General features: G+C 41.2%; 1 protein-coding gene across 1 annotated transcript; it reads right to left on the bottom strand.

The window, feature by feature from the left end:
* Positions 1–6,147: 6,147 nt before the first annotated feature.
* On the bottom strand, positions 6,148–9,199 carry CCN2 (cellular communication network factor 2). The gene is made up of 5 exons (XM_058566259.1): positions 9,071–9,199; positions 8,752–8,974; positions 8,249–8,500; positions 7,908–8,119; positions 6,148–7,528 (listed from the first exon to the last, which is right to left on the bottom strand). The coding sequence occupies exons 1-5, from the start codon at positions 9,134–9,136 to the stop codon at positions 7,232–7,234; spliced, it is 1,050 nt and encodes a 349-aa protein (XP_058422242.1). The 5' UTR covers positions 9,137–9,199; the 3' UTR covers positions 6,148–7,231.
* Between the last annotated feature and the right edge of the window lie 3,569 nt (positions 9,200–12,768).

Below are 12,768 nucleotides of genomic sequence, written 5' to 3'. Positions count from 1 at the left end.
TTGTCTTTATTACGTCTTAGACTAAAATTGTAATCACTGTAGTATTTATTTATAGCCCAGCCTTTTCAGGGAAAGGACCCAGATGCCCTAAGTGACATTCGTGAAGCCTCGTTTCTTGTATAAAAGTGAATCTATGCAGAGTAACTATTTTTTAAAAATCAGACAGCTGGGCTTGGTTTGAAATTTTTATTTATTCTCATATGAGTAAAAATTATTGAAAATATCACCTCCTCCTCTCTTCTCTTAGCTCCTTCCACCCTGCCCCAGGATGCTTCATTAGCTGATGTCTCTAGTTTTTTGGGTTTGTTTGTTTGTATTAATTAGGTAAAGGCAGTGTGGATAAGAGCAATTTTTGTTTTCCATAAAAGTATTATTTTCTATCCATTTGCCTTCCTGTGTCCTGTTGAAATACACACACACATAACGTAATGTGTTGATAACTGACTGCTCAAGTGGAAATTTACTAGTGAGACGTTATTTTCCACGTGGGACTCCAGACATCTTAAAATCTTGTTGTGCTCTATAATTAAATGATTCTTATCGAGTCCCATTAAATATACATCAAATATAGAGTTTCATGGATTCTATTCACTAGTTTCATTTTGGAATTATATTGTAATGAATGAGCCTGCGGATAAGCTAATAAAAAAATAAATGTTGGAAGAGGTCAATCTGTCCTCTGAGATTTAAATAAAAATTGGCCTGAGTCCATCTGATGTTAAATCCAATGTCTCCTTAAGATATTTGTGTTAAATCCAACGTCTCCTTAAGATATTTGTGCATTTGGGGGGACTTTCTTCTTACAGGTACTTCTAGCTTTGAGGTTCTATCCCGTTAATTTCTCAAACTCATTTTCCATACATATGGCACTGTGGGAGTTTCATTACGCAATAAAACCTTATATGCACTAAGTGTTATCTTTGGAGCTATCATTTGAAACATTAAAAATAAGGTTTTTTTTCTCATTATAAAGTAATAACTATTCTTTGTAAACTATTTGGAAAATCTAGAATATTATAAAGATGGGAAAAAATACCCCCCAGATAATCCCTTTTAATGTTTGGACAAGTTTTTTTTGAAAAAGTGCTTAATTCATTTACTTAATTTTTAAACCTTTTAATTAAAATATAATATACACATAATAAATGTATGCCAAATTTTCTCATGCCCCCACCTCCAAAGTAACTAATATTCTGAATTCTACCACTGTTGACTAGTGTTGCCTATTCTTCGATGTCATTGTAGATGAGATCATACTGTGTGTATGCTTTTGTATCTGGCTTCCTTCATTCAGCATAATGTCAGTAGTTCTTTTTTGTTGTGTATTATTCCATTGCACGAATATTCTACATTCTATCCATTTTCCTATTGATATACATTTGGGTTGTTTTCAGTTTGGGGGTGGATAAAACTTCTTTGAGAATTTTGTATATGTATTTCATTCATTTTCTTGGATCTATACTTAAGAGTGAAAGTTTTCTATGTCACAGGTGCTATATGTTTAGCTTTAGTAAATACTGCCATACAGTTTTCTAAAGCTACTATATTTCTCTAAGTTACACATGTTAACTGCGCTGACAAATTTGTATTAGAATTTGTTGACCTAATGAAAGTCTTAGTATGTTTTATATTCTTGAGATGTAAATTCTAATTAATCAATGATACTTTACATTTCTTACTAACTCTTCTTTGACTATCTTTTATTTTTTTATAATTTTATTTATTTATTTTTCCCCCAAAGCCCCAGTAGATAGTTGTATGTCATAGCTGCACATCCTTCTAGTTGCTGTTATGTGGGACACGGCCTCAGCATGGCCGGAGAAGCAGTGCGTCGGTGCGCACCCGGGATCCGAACCTGGGCTGCCAGTAGCGGAGCTCAAGCACCTAACCGCTAAGCCACGGGGCCGGCCCTTGACTACCTTTTAAACATCTAATATAGAAGATGGGTCTCCATGTCTATTGTTTTGGATCCCATATTTAGATGTGGAATCTGACTTAGTATTTTAAGGATATATTTTACATTGTTTACTTTATTCTTAGTCTTAGCAACAGTTTGTATATAAATAGTATGATTCATTAAGTAAAGAAAAGTTATTGTAAAGTTATGGAGGAAAATCTTCCATGATTTTATTTATGGCATGGGAAAATGAGGTAAGAGAATACACGGAATAGACATAATTATGTGAAGATTATAAGTGAGTTGCACATGCTCCTAGGCATTCCTTATTATGGAATAGTGACTTAAATAGCTAAGCTATGTGTTGATTTATGTATTGTGAACTGTTTATCTGAATCCAAAATCATGAAAACTCAAATACTTTTTGGCATATTCTTTGCGATTTCTTAATAAGGAGAAGAAAGATTTATTTCAAAAATCTTTTTTTGATTATAAAATAATACACGTTCATTTCAGAAAATTTGGAAAAATACAGAAAATTATTTTAAAAAGAATATAAAATTACTTCAACCATCCTGAGATAAACACTATTGACTAAGAGTGTTAGTTCTTTTACAAGTCATGGATTATGTCTGGGGTTGGTACAGATTTTTTTTCTTTAGCTATCATAATGAGCTAATGAATTTCAGGATAGTTGATAGGCTTAATGCACTGCAATTCGTATCCTTGTAGAAGCTGAAATTGCTCCATCTTTAGTAGGAGTCTCTTCAATTTGTCTCCTGGATCCTTTTGATATGATCTTAATGGTCCTTATTAACTTCATTATTATCCAATATGAAAAGATGTTCCCTGCATAAATGTATTTATCTTACACATTTCTTACCCCAGACCTGAAATCAGCCATTCTCCAAGAAGCCCTAGTTTCTTTTAGTGGAAAGTAACATTTCAAGAGCACGATCCAGGCGTAGGGATGCTCATTGCTCTTAAGTTGTTTTATCTAAGCCTTTTCAGTGAGCACATGTAAGAAAAATATACGTGTGTGTATATACGTGTATGTGTGTGTGTGTGTGTCTTAAAAGGTAAAATACATCATAAATTTATGCTGATATTTCTAATTCAAATTCAGGACTACAGAATTTAACTTAACCACTTTTATATTTCATCTGTATTTTCTGACTTCCTCAGCAAGAATCCCAGTACTCCCCGACACTAGGGATAGAATTAGGATATCCATAATGGTTCGTTTGCTTTATCCCACATTACACACCCACTAGTCTCAGAATAACAAGACCACCACCACCAATAAAAGCGGTTCAATATTGGGGGGGTATGCTATCTCTATTCTCTCTCCAAACCTTTTTTGGTTGCACTCTACACTGTCAGAGTATGTAGCCACTGTATACTATACTTTCTCCTCTTAAGCTTCATTTAGTCTTAGTTCTAAAGATAAGCAATAGTTAATGCTCACCACCAGTCCTTATGTCAATGTCTGAGACGTTTTTGTTTTCTGAGCTTTTTCTCCAGTAGAAGGGCTCACAGGAGCAATACGCCCTGAGTTCTTGTATGTTTTTGACGGTTTGTCTGTGTTTTTATTTTCGAATGTCAGTTTTGGAGGGTAAAAATTCTTTGGCTCACATTTTCTTTCCTCGAGTATCTTAAATATGTTATTCCAATTTTTTTTGTATAAAGTGTTGCTGTCCAAAAGTCTGATGATCAGTTAATTTTCTTTTACTTGTAAAGTTTGTATTATTTTTCCTAGATGTCCTGATGGTTTTTCCTTTTTCTTTATATTTCAACAATTTTACTAGAATACGTCCTGGTGTTAGTTGATTTTATTAGGTACGTGGGAAGCTCTTTCAATATGTGCTTTCAAATCCCTTTTTATTTCAGTCAAGTTTTCTTGATTTCTAGGTTTTTTTTCTTCCTCAGGAACTCCTAGTGTCCATATGTTAGATCTTCTTTGCCTGTCTACAATATTTATCACTTTTTCTTGAAACGTTTTTATTCTTTTTTTATTTCAAAATTTTCCCTCCTCACCATCTGTTCTTCTTAAGGAATTATCTGCTATGTTCATTCACGCTTGTGTTCCTTCTAGTTTGCTTTATTTCTTTTATTTCTAACTCCTTGAGTTTTATCACCATATTTCTAAGTTTTACTAACTCTGATTTATGTTGCTATTTTATGTCATTAGTTGTCTCTTTTTTTTTATCATTTCTAACATCATATTCTTAATGTTCTTTTGAAATAGTAGGTTATAGTTTTGACATGTTTTCTGGGCATTTATTTCTGGCATGCTTTAATTATCTGTTGGGATGTTATTCTGCCCTTTATTATTATTTTTTTCTCATAATAACTTTGTATGGGATTGGGCTTTGATAATTTTGTTTTCCTCTTTTTTGTATGAAATTAGTTTTCCTGACCCTTGTTCAGGAAGGAGGCTTGGTTTAGATAGCTTTTCTAGCTTCACAAACCTCCTTCTTGTGTTGTTTTCAGGCAGTATTAAAAATATGGCAGTTTGCTTCCTGAGATTTCAAACCTCTGTTTCTCTCCTCATTTTCATCTGGACCTTCTCTCTCAGTGTCTTTATTGTCTCTGACCTGCTCAGTTTTGATTCCACCGCCACGAGTATAGAGTCCTTCCATGGTAGAGAGGCCCGTTTGTAAGTTTTGTTGGAGGGCAAAACCCCTACCAGTTTCAGAAGTTGTTGTCGAATCGGTCTCCTGTGTCTCCCTGTTGGCTATTTAGGAGCTCTCCCCATCCCAGAAGCATCAGATGTGTTGCCGTGTCCCTTTGCTTTTTCCCACATGTATGCTGACATGGTGTGGGTCTTGTGGTTGATGATGTTCCCCCACTCATACTTTGGGGTTCAAGGGATACCTTGCCAGCAAATTTTGTTCTAAATATTGCTCATGGGGTTTTGATTTTGCAATCTAGTTACTTTGTTTTTATGTGGAGATTTGGAAAATCTAAAATCTATGCCTCTATTATTACTTCTATCTTCCCAGAATTCTCCCATTCCTTTTAAAACAGTCAGGCTCATTTACCAAGGCCTTTCATATTTGCAGTTAGGAGTCAACTGACAGAAAGGAAACGTCAACCATACAATGTAGTCTGTGCGTGTGCGTGTGCACGTGCGTATGTTCACGTGGGTTTATTTGGGGAAGTGGGGTGCAGCTGCTGACAGTGTTACTATATACATACGTGGGTGTATCCTAAAAGTCCAATGTTTTGACCAGAAATACTTTTCACATTTTGAACACGGGAAGTTTTCCCTTTGGTTTGTGGCATGGGCAGTGTTTGTAGAGCTAGTCTTCATTTTCAGATATATTTTTGTCTCTTGGAATGACACTGGCACTACAACATTGCTAATTACCCTGTGATGGGCTGGTCTGTCTGCAACTATTTTTTTTCCCTAGAAGCTATTCTCATCTGGAAAAAACTGGGCTTCTATTTGTCCGTGGAGTATTTCTTCCGTTTACCACTTACTTCAGTTCTTCACTTCTCAGTAGAGGCCTGGACAGGACCCATATCATTTCCACCCCAGGCTTCTTGAACAATTTCATTTTGTCCATTACAAACCACTTGGTAAGCTATTGATCTTGAGGTCTGTTAGAGTCAAAAATTTGGGAAATGGAGGAGTTGCTTTTAATTTAAGATAAATTTCTATTAATGTTAATGAATGGAAGATCTGCTGTTCCTCCCTTTTCTACTTTTATGCTGTGATCCTTTTGTGATTGGTTATCATGGCAACTGAAAACAGAGTTATACAAAATAAGACATTAAATTGCCCTATTTTAATGCAGATTTAAGTTCAGAAATAGATCTACAATAGAGCACACAAATTAAAAAAGTAGGTGAATATTTTCTATGTGCAAGGAACATAGACTAGGTTGTGATGTAAAGGGTTGAAAATTAAATGCCTGCCAGAAAGGTATTGAATGTAAACAGGACCAAGTGTAACACAATAGGGGCTGGCGGAGACTGAAGTATTCTAGAGAGAATTGAATCGAAGTGTTTATAAAGTACTGTGAAGATAACAAAAAATGCCTCTGTGGTCAGTATAGTGTGTATGCCTGCCAAGTTTGTTCCCCTTGATTCAGTGTGAAATATGTTTATGTAAAAATTCTATTGAAGTGATTAATCAATTTATTAGGATATGTGATAAAACATATTTAGAAAATTATAGGTAAATTGTTTTAAGACAAACAAAAGCTTCCCACTTATACTTAAGAAAACTCAGAAATGTTTAGAGAATAAATGAATAACCAAGCCCTTTATAGAAAAAATATATACTTTATTTTCAACTAGAAAGGTGCAAACATGTAACTTTTGGTCACACTCTCAACAAATAAACTGTCCAAAAAACAGTCATAGTCAAAGTAGAAACAAATGCTTCCAGGTGGAAAAACTGATCAGCTATATAGAGCCACTCATTTTGTAATAAAGGCCATTTGTTTACTAAAAGTGAGGCTACCACATTGCCAACCTACAAATCAGACTTCCAAGGACATCGCTGCCTCACCTGCAGCAGTCTGTTTTGATGGACTGTCCCTCCACCTGCGCAGAATTTCCATTTGAATATCCATTTCATGCTTTGAATTATCAGACAAGCTTTACGTCCTACCTATGGTGTTCAGAACTGAGGCTAACGTTTGAAATATCAAAGCATTAAAAATATAAACAAAAGGCACAAACAACTTTAAATTAACTTAGATAACTGTACAAATATATATATATACACAATATTTACAATATCAATAAAAAAAAAATCTGGCTTGTTACAGGCAAATTAGCTTGCCACAAGCTGTCCAGTCTAATAGACAGGATTCTGATTCCTGAACACCGTCATTCGAATCAGAATGTCAGAGCTGAATCTGCTGTCCTGACTTCAAGAAGAACTTGACTCAGCCTCACGACGGCTGGAGAACAGCCATACTAGCTGTCGCTGGAGCTAGAGGCAGTCAGTGAGCATGCTAAAATTTTCCTTCTCAATAACACTCCAAATAGCAGGCACATGCCAACCTTAAAATGACAGCCTTTCTGCTGGTGCCCTCCCAGCAGAAGCCACACCTTCGTATACATTCTGGTGCTGTGTGCTGCTGGAGTCCCACTGTCAAGTCTCACTTTCTTCAAACCAGTGTCTGGGGTTGATAAACTACTTGTTTGAATATCACATAGCACAACATTTTGAATTTGGTGGGAATTTTTCTTTTCCCCAGTTAGAAAAACAGAATTAAATAACTTGTGCTACTGAAATCATGTTTACACAAAAACGAGATGTGAATCAGTTCAAGTTACAGCCTAATGAGTTCATGTCTCTCACTGTCTCTGGCTTTATGCCATGTCTCCATACATCTTCCTGTAGTTCAGTGACTCAAAGATGTCATTGTCTCCGGGGCAGTTGTAGTGGCAGGCACAGGTCTTGATGAACATCATGCTCTTCTTCATGACCTCGCCATCAGGACACTTGAACTCCACTGGCAGGGTGGTGGTTCTGTGGGGGGTACAGCATCGGCCATCCGTGCACACCCCGCAGAACTTAGCCCGGTACGTCTTCACACTGGTGCAGCCAGAAAGCTCAAACTTGACAGGCTTGGCGATTTTGGGGGTCCGGATGCACTTTTTGCCCTTCTAAGGAAGACAAGAGAGAAGAGGAAAATCAATGACTCTGCGAGGGGAGTGGCTTTCTTCAACCTCTGTGTGTCCTAGTCTAGTGATGTCTGACTTCTGTTTATATTCTGAGGAGAGCAAGTTTGAGTTTTATTTGCTAGTTTTCCAAAAATAGACATAGCCTCTCTTGGGATGTCTTGAATTAACTAACACTGTGGAGGATTTTATAGTGGAATGCTGGTGGTTCCTATTACATAACATCTCACTCCAGCAAAACAGCTCAATGGTTAGATAATTCTGGAGACAGCAAGCCTATAATAACAAGGGTGGCAAGAGACCTAACTTTGGTCCTATCCACTATCATTCCAAGGAAATTAGTTACTAGGAGCAGAACACGTACCTTAATGTTCTCTTCCAGGTCGGCTTCACAAGGCCTGACCATGCAGAGGCGGCTCTGCTTCTCCAGCCTGCACAAGGCGTTGTCATTGGTAACGCGGGTGGAGATGCCCATCCCACAGGTCTTGGAACAGGCACTCCACTCTGTGGTCTGGACGAGGCAGTTGGCTCGAATCATAGTTGGGTCTGGGCCAAACGTGTCTTCCAGTCGGTAAGCTGTGAAAGCAGAGGACACAAACACGAGGTAAGACGCCAGGATGAGACATTTCCCCCTCCTCTTGGCAAAGGTGGGACTCAGCCCCCGGGGGAGAACCACACACTGACTTAGAGGAGGACTCAACTCACCGGCCAGGGCAGGGCCAACCACGGTGTGGTCCTTGGGCTCGTCGCACACCCACTCCTCGCAGCACTTCCCGGGCAGCTTGACCCTCCGCGGGAAGGGGCAGTCAGGGCTGGGCAGGCGAACGTCCATGCTGCACAGGGGCACGCAGCCCACCGCCCCGTCCAGGCAAGTGCACTGGTATTTGCAGCTGCTCTGGAAGGACTCCCCGCTCCGGTACACCGTCCCTCCGAAGACGCAGGGGGCACCATCTTTGGCTGCAGGAGAGAAGAGAAAAAGGGGGGATGCAGGGGTCAGGCATCCAGCAGTAAGCGCGTCCGGGATGCGAGTTGGGAGCAGGGCTCCAGGGGGCGGGCTGGAAACAGCCAGAGGAAGGGACTCAATTCGAGCGGCTGATTTTCCGGCGCGACGGTGGGCGTGAGGGAGGCGGTGGCCGGTCCCCAAGTGCGCTGGGCCCTCCGGCCGGCGCGGGGCGAGGGGCCCGGGGGGCGGGGGCTGCGAGTCTTACCGGTGCACACGCCGATCTTGCGGTTGGCCGGGGAGCCGAAGTCGCAGAAGAGGCCCTTGTGCGGGTCGCAGGGGTCGCGCTCGGTGCACAGCTCGCCCAGCTGCTTGGCGCACACGCGGCAGCAGCCGCAGCCGTCCGGCACGAGGCTGACGCCGGCCGGGCAGCGCGGCGCCGGGGCGCTCGGGCACTGGCACCGCGCGGGGCAGTCCTGGCCGGCGGCGGGCTGCGGGAGACGGGGCGGTCAGCGGGCGCCGGCCCTCCCCTCCCGGCCCGGCCCGCCCCCCCCCCCCCCCGGCGCCGCCGCGGGCCCCCCGCTTACCCGGCTGCACAGGGCGAAGAGGAGGGCGAGGGCGAGGCGGACGGGGCCCGGGCCGGCGGCGGACATGGTGGGGGCGCGGCGGCGAGCGGGCGGCGGGCGGCGGGCGGAGTGCGGCGGGGAGGGCGCGGGATCCGGCGCGGGCTCGGCCGGGGGCGGGGGCCTGGGCGCCGGGCTGCGGTCGCGGAGTGCCGGGCGGGCGGCTGCCGTCGGGGGAGGCGCGCGGCTGCTCCCTGCGGGAAGAGTGGCGGTGTGCGGCTGGGGCGGGCGGCCCCGGCTTTTATACGCTCCGGGCGGCCCCGGCTCGCCAATGAGCTGAATGGAGTCCTACACAAACAGGGACATTCCTCGCATTCCTCCCCACCTTCCTGCCTCATCAACTCACACCGGATTGATCCTGACCCCTTGACACTCAGCATTCCTCCCGTCTGAAAAAGCTGGCACACTCCAGCTCGCCAAAAAAAAAAAAAAAAAAAAAGAGGCTCAGTATTTCCAACACCAAACAGGATTTTTTTCCTCTCGCCTCTTTGCACCACTCCTGATTTATATCATTTAAAAACACATCGGCCCTTATTTTTTCATACCCTCGCTTCTGTTTCTAATAGCTGTGCCTGTACTACCCACTGACATAAATCGTTTTTAGGAGGTAGTTAACAGACAGCAGGGATTCCCAAAAAAATCGAAAGGGTTTCCTTTTGATTATTTTTGTAATGATTTTAGTTTCAGAGGCTGTATGCCCTTGAAACTCTTCAGAGAGAAGAAAAGGGGTCGGTTGCTTAAATTTAACCAGCTGAAGTCCCCAAGAAGCTACCTGCAAACCCCTGGATTCCGTACTGGAGACATGGGAATTTGATCCTTCATTACTTGAGATAACAGTTTGGTGCCCACTGCCAGGCAAGAGAGAGAACAAAGCCAGGGCTCTGAGTGTGGACGCAGTTTCCTGGGGGAGATTTCCAGCCCTCTTGCTTTGTTTTCTCTTAGTATATCTGGCAGTTTTATTGTTGGGGATATAAGGAAGGAAAGGGGATGATTGGGCATCAATATTTCCAGAAAAACGGATCTATTCTTATGTCAGAGCAAATGACTGTATGTTGGGTAGGTGGAGGCTCTGGGTGTTGGGGTGAGAAAAGGGATGAGAAGAGAGGGGGACCACACAGGAGGGGCCAGCAAGAAGCTTGGGCTTTACTTGGAGCATTTTAAACACAGCTGTGAGTCTTTGAGAAATGAGGGATTTTTCTTATACTAAAACCTGTAATCTTCAAATGTGGATTGGACTTGGTTTGTCTTGCAGTAAAAAAAATCTGATTATGTAACAAGAACAACATACAAGAATGGCGTACCCTGTTATATCTGGTTATAAACTAAGAGTGTCAATGAAGACTATACTTTAGTGACTCTCTATACTTTCATGAATCATGGTTGTGACTTCTTATGACCCAAGGACATGCAGCCTAATGGAGTGAGATCAGGTCAAGGAAAGAACAGGTTTTATTCCCTCTGCTTGTGTGCAGATGTAAAATATGGCCAACAAAGTCTGAGCATATCTCCATTTCTTGTTATTGCTAGTTAGCTTCACTGAGGACTCAATTAATTGTGCTTTCATTTAGAATGTACAGTTTAGTTGATTTTTTGTTAATAACTCCAGTTACCACTTTATGGAAAGATAGTGGTTCTAGGGCCCTGCCATTTTTCCTTATTGTAATGCCACATCATTTGATACTGGTGTTACCAATGTGTAGATTCATTTCCGTTGTTGATGCTTTGGTGTATAGGTTTAAGATAAACATATCTATTTCTGGTGCAAAGACAGACTTTAGAAAGAACACTACAGATTTATAATTTGAATACAGCTTGTTTAAAACTGGCCACATTTTTTGAAGTTTCAAGTCATTCTACTGAAAAATAGCCAAGAAAAAAATAACCACTCCAACTTCAGCATAGACCACATCATCTGTGCACAATTACCTCGTTAAGCAGTCCACATGTTGTACAGTGTAGTTGCATGTCAACAGTGTGAATGGCCAGCAAAGGGGGCCTCCGAAGCTCAGGAATAATTTTCATCATTGTTATTTAATGTTCTTTCCAAGCATTCCTCAAAGAGAAGAGGCCTAAAAGTTCCTATTTAAAGAAGGAACATTCCAAGTTATGTTAATAGCCACATGTGTATTAAAGGCAACTTGGCCCCCAACTTTTTCTTCCCTTGTGGATGATTTTAAAAGTCCAAAATATGTGGGAAGCCACAGTGAAATCTTTCAAGACCTAAACCCCCAATTACATCTACCACTAATGGCTGGAAAGGTGTGGTAAATGGGGAAAGGTAGGGATGTGAAGCTCCAACCTCGCCTAAGATGGGATGTGGCTTGGTGGCGAGCTCTCGTGGCTTGCAGGGTGAGGTAGATGGGAGCACGGTGGGGAATTTTTGAATCCTCTGGAGAGTCTGAGAGCCACCGTCAACAGCTTCATCTGAGGCAGAGTGGAGACTCTCATTCATGGAGGGGATAAATTGCTGGACTGGGTTACAGTTGGGTGACTGGGGTTGTATTCTTAGAACTGCCATTCACAAATCTTAGAGAAGTCACAAGTAGGAGCCATATTCCCAAGTTTCCATTTATAAAATGATGATAATAACGAGATGTTTTATTTCATAGGGTTTAAAGATGGTTAATTAGATTAACATTCTCAGGGAATTGGTATTTTTCTTTTTTTTTTGATCTTGATTTTCTCTTTCTCCACAAATATAACAAGTATATTACTATTCTGCTGGATTGTTAAAAATATCAAGACATTATAAAAAGAATTTGGTTTTACTATAAAATTCACATGATCTTTTTGAGACCTATAAGTCTCAAAAAGTCCCTAGTTAGCTCCAAATGGATGGTTTTAATATTGGCTAAGGGAAAATAAGCATACTGAAATATACAGAACATGGAATCTCAGAATAGAAAAATATGCTGTACATTATAATGTTAGGTTGAGGCTTTATGATAAAACTCTTTTGAAGCATTTAAAATAAAAGATTATTAGTAAGACAGTGACTGAGAGAAAGAGAGAGAGAGAGAGAGAGAAGACACCCAAGACATTCACAGACTCAAAAGTATGTTTATATTGTGATACAGACCATCGAGTGCCAGGAAATTCAAAGGGAAAGGCTGACACTCTATCCTTAACTCATGCCATGGGATCTGAATTCTTGCACTATTATAAATGACTCAGCAAATGTTTGTGTGTGCCTAGGCGGTAAAGTGGAAATAGTGGCTTCTTATAACTTCGTCCAACTCTGACTTGTCCCAACCCTTTTGACTGACGGCAGGTCAGAGTTGGGAGAAAAAGGTCTTTGAATTTGTGTGCAAATGGTTAAGATGCACTAATTTTGTCTTGTAAGCAAGTGTTTATCTAGCAAATGCTTTTTAGAGAGCATTTTTTTTCCTAGTGAAATGAGGAATTCACTGAGCTGGCCACTGAGTCCTATTTACAGAGCTATATAAGGTATTGTGTGTCTACCTGGGCATCATTTGTACAGGACGTTTGGTTAAGTCTTGTAAGATGTTCAGCTGTGGATGTACTACATTCCTTCTCTTATGTTTTTTGTTATTTTTCCCCCTAAAAAGAGGTTACTTGATCAGGTATCAGACATAGAGAAAGCCTGGCAGGACTACAGGAAAGTGGCTAGACTTGGAGTGTTTGTGTACTTAAAGAAGGAA

This window comes from Diceros bicornis, chromosome 23 (assembly GCF_020826845.1).
Source record: "Diceros bicornis minor isolate mBicDic1 chromosome 23, mDicBic1.mat.cur, whole genome shotgun sequence".
Taxonomy (NCBI): domain Eukaryota; kingdom Metazoa; phylum Chordata; class Mammalia; order Perissodactyla; family Rhinocerotidae; genus Diceros; species Diceros bicornis.
The sequence above is the reverse complement of the archived record's forward strand: the minus strand, read 5'-3'. Positions and strand labels throughout refer to the sequence as shown.

Coding starts and splice junctions, on each gene's coding strand:
- CCN2 (XM_058566259.1), bottom strand. CDS start 9,136: ATGTCCGCCGCCGGCCCGGGCCCCGTCCGCCTCGCCCTCGCCCTCCTC. Junction 8,975..9,070: donor TCTTCGCCCTGTGCAGCCGG/GTAAGCGGGGGG, acceptor CGTCTCCCGCAG/CCCGCCGCCGGCCAGGACTG. Junction 7,529..7,907: donor ACCTGGAAGAGAACATTAAG/GTACGTGTTCTG, acceptor TGTCTTCCTTAG/AAGGGCAAAAAGTGCATCCG.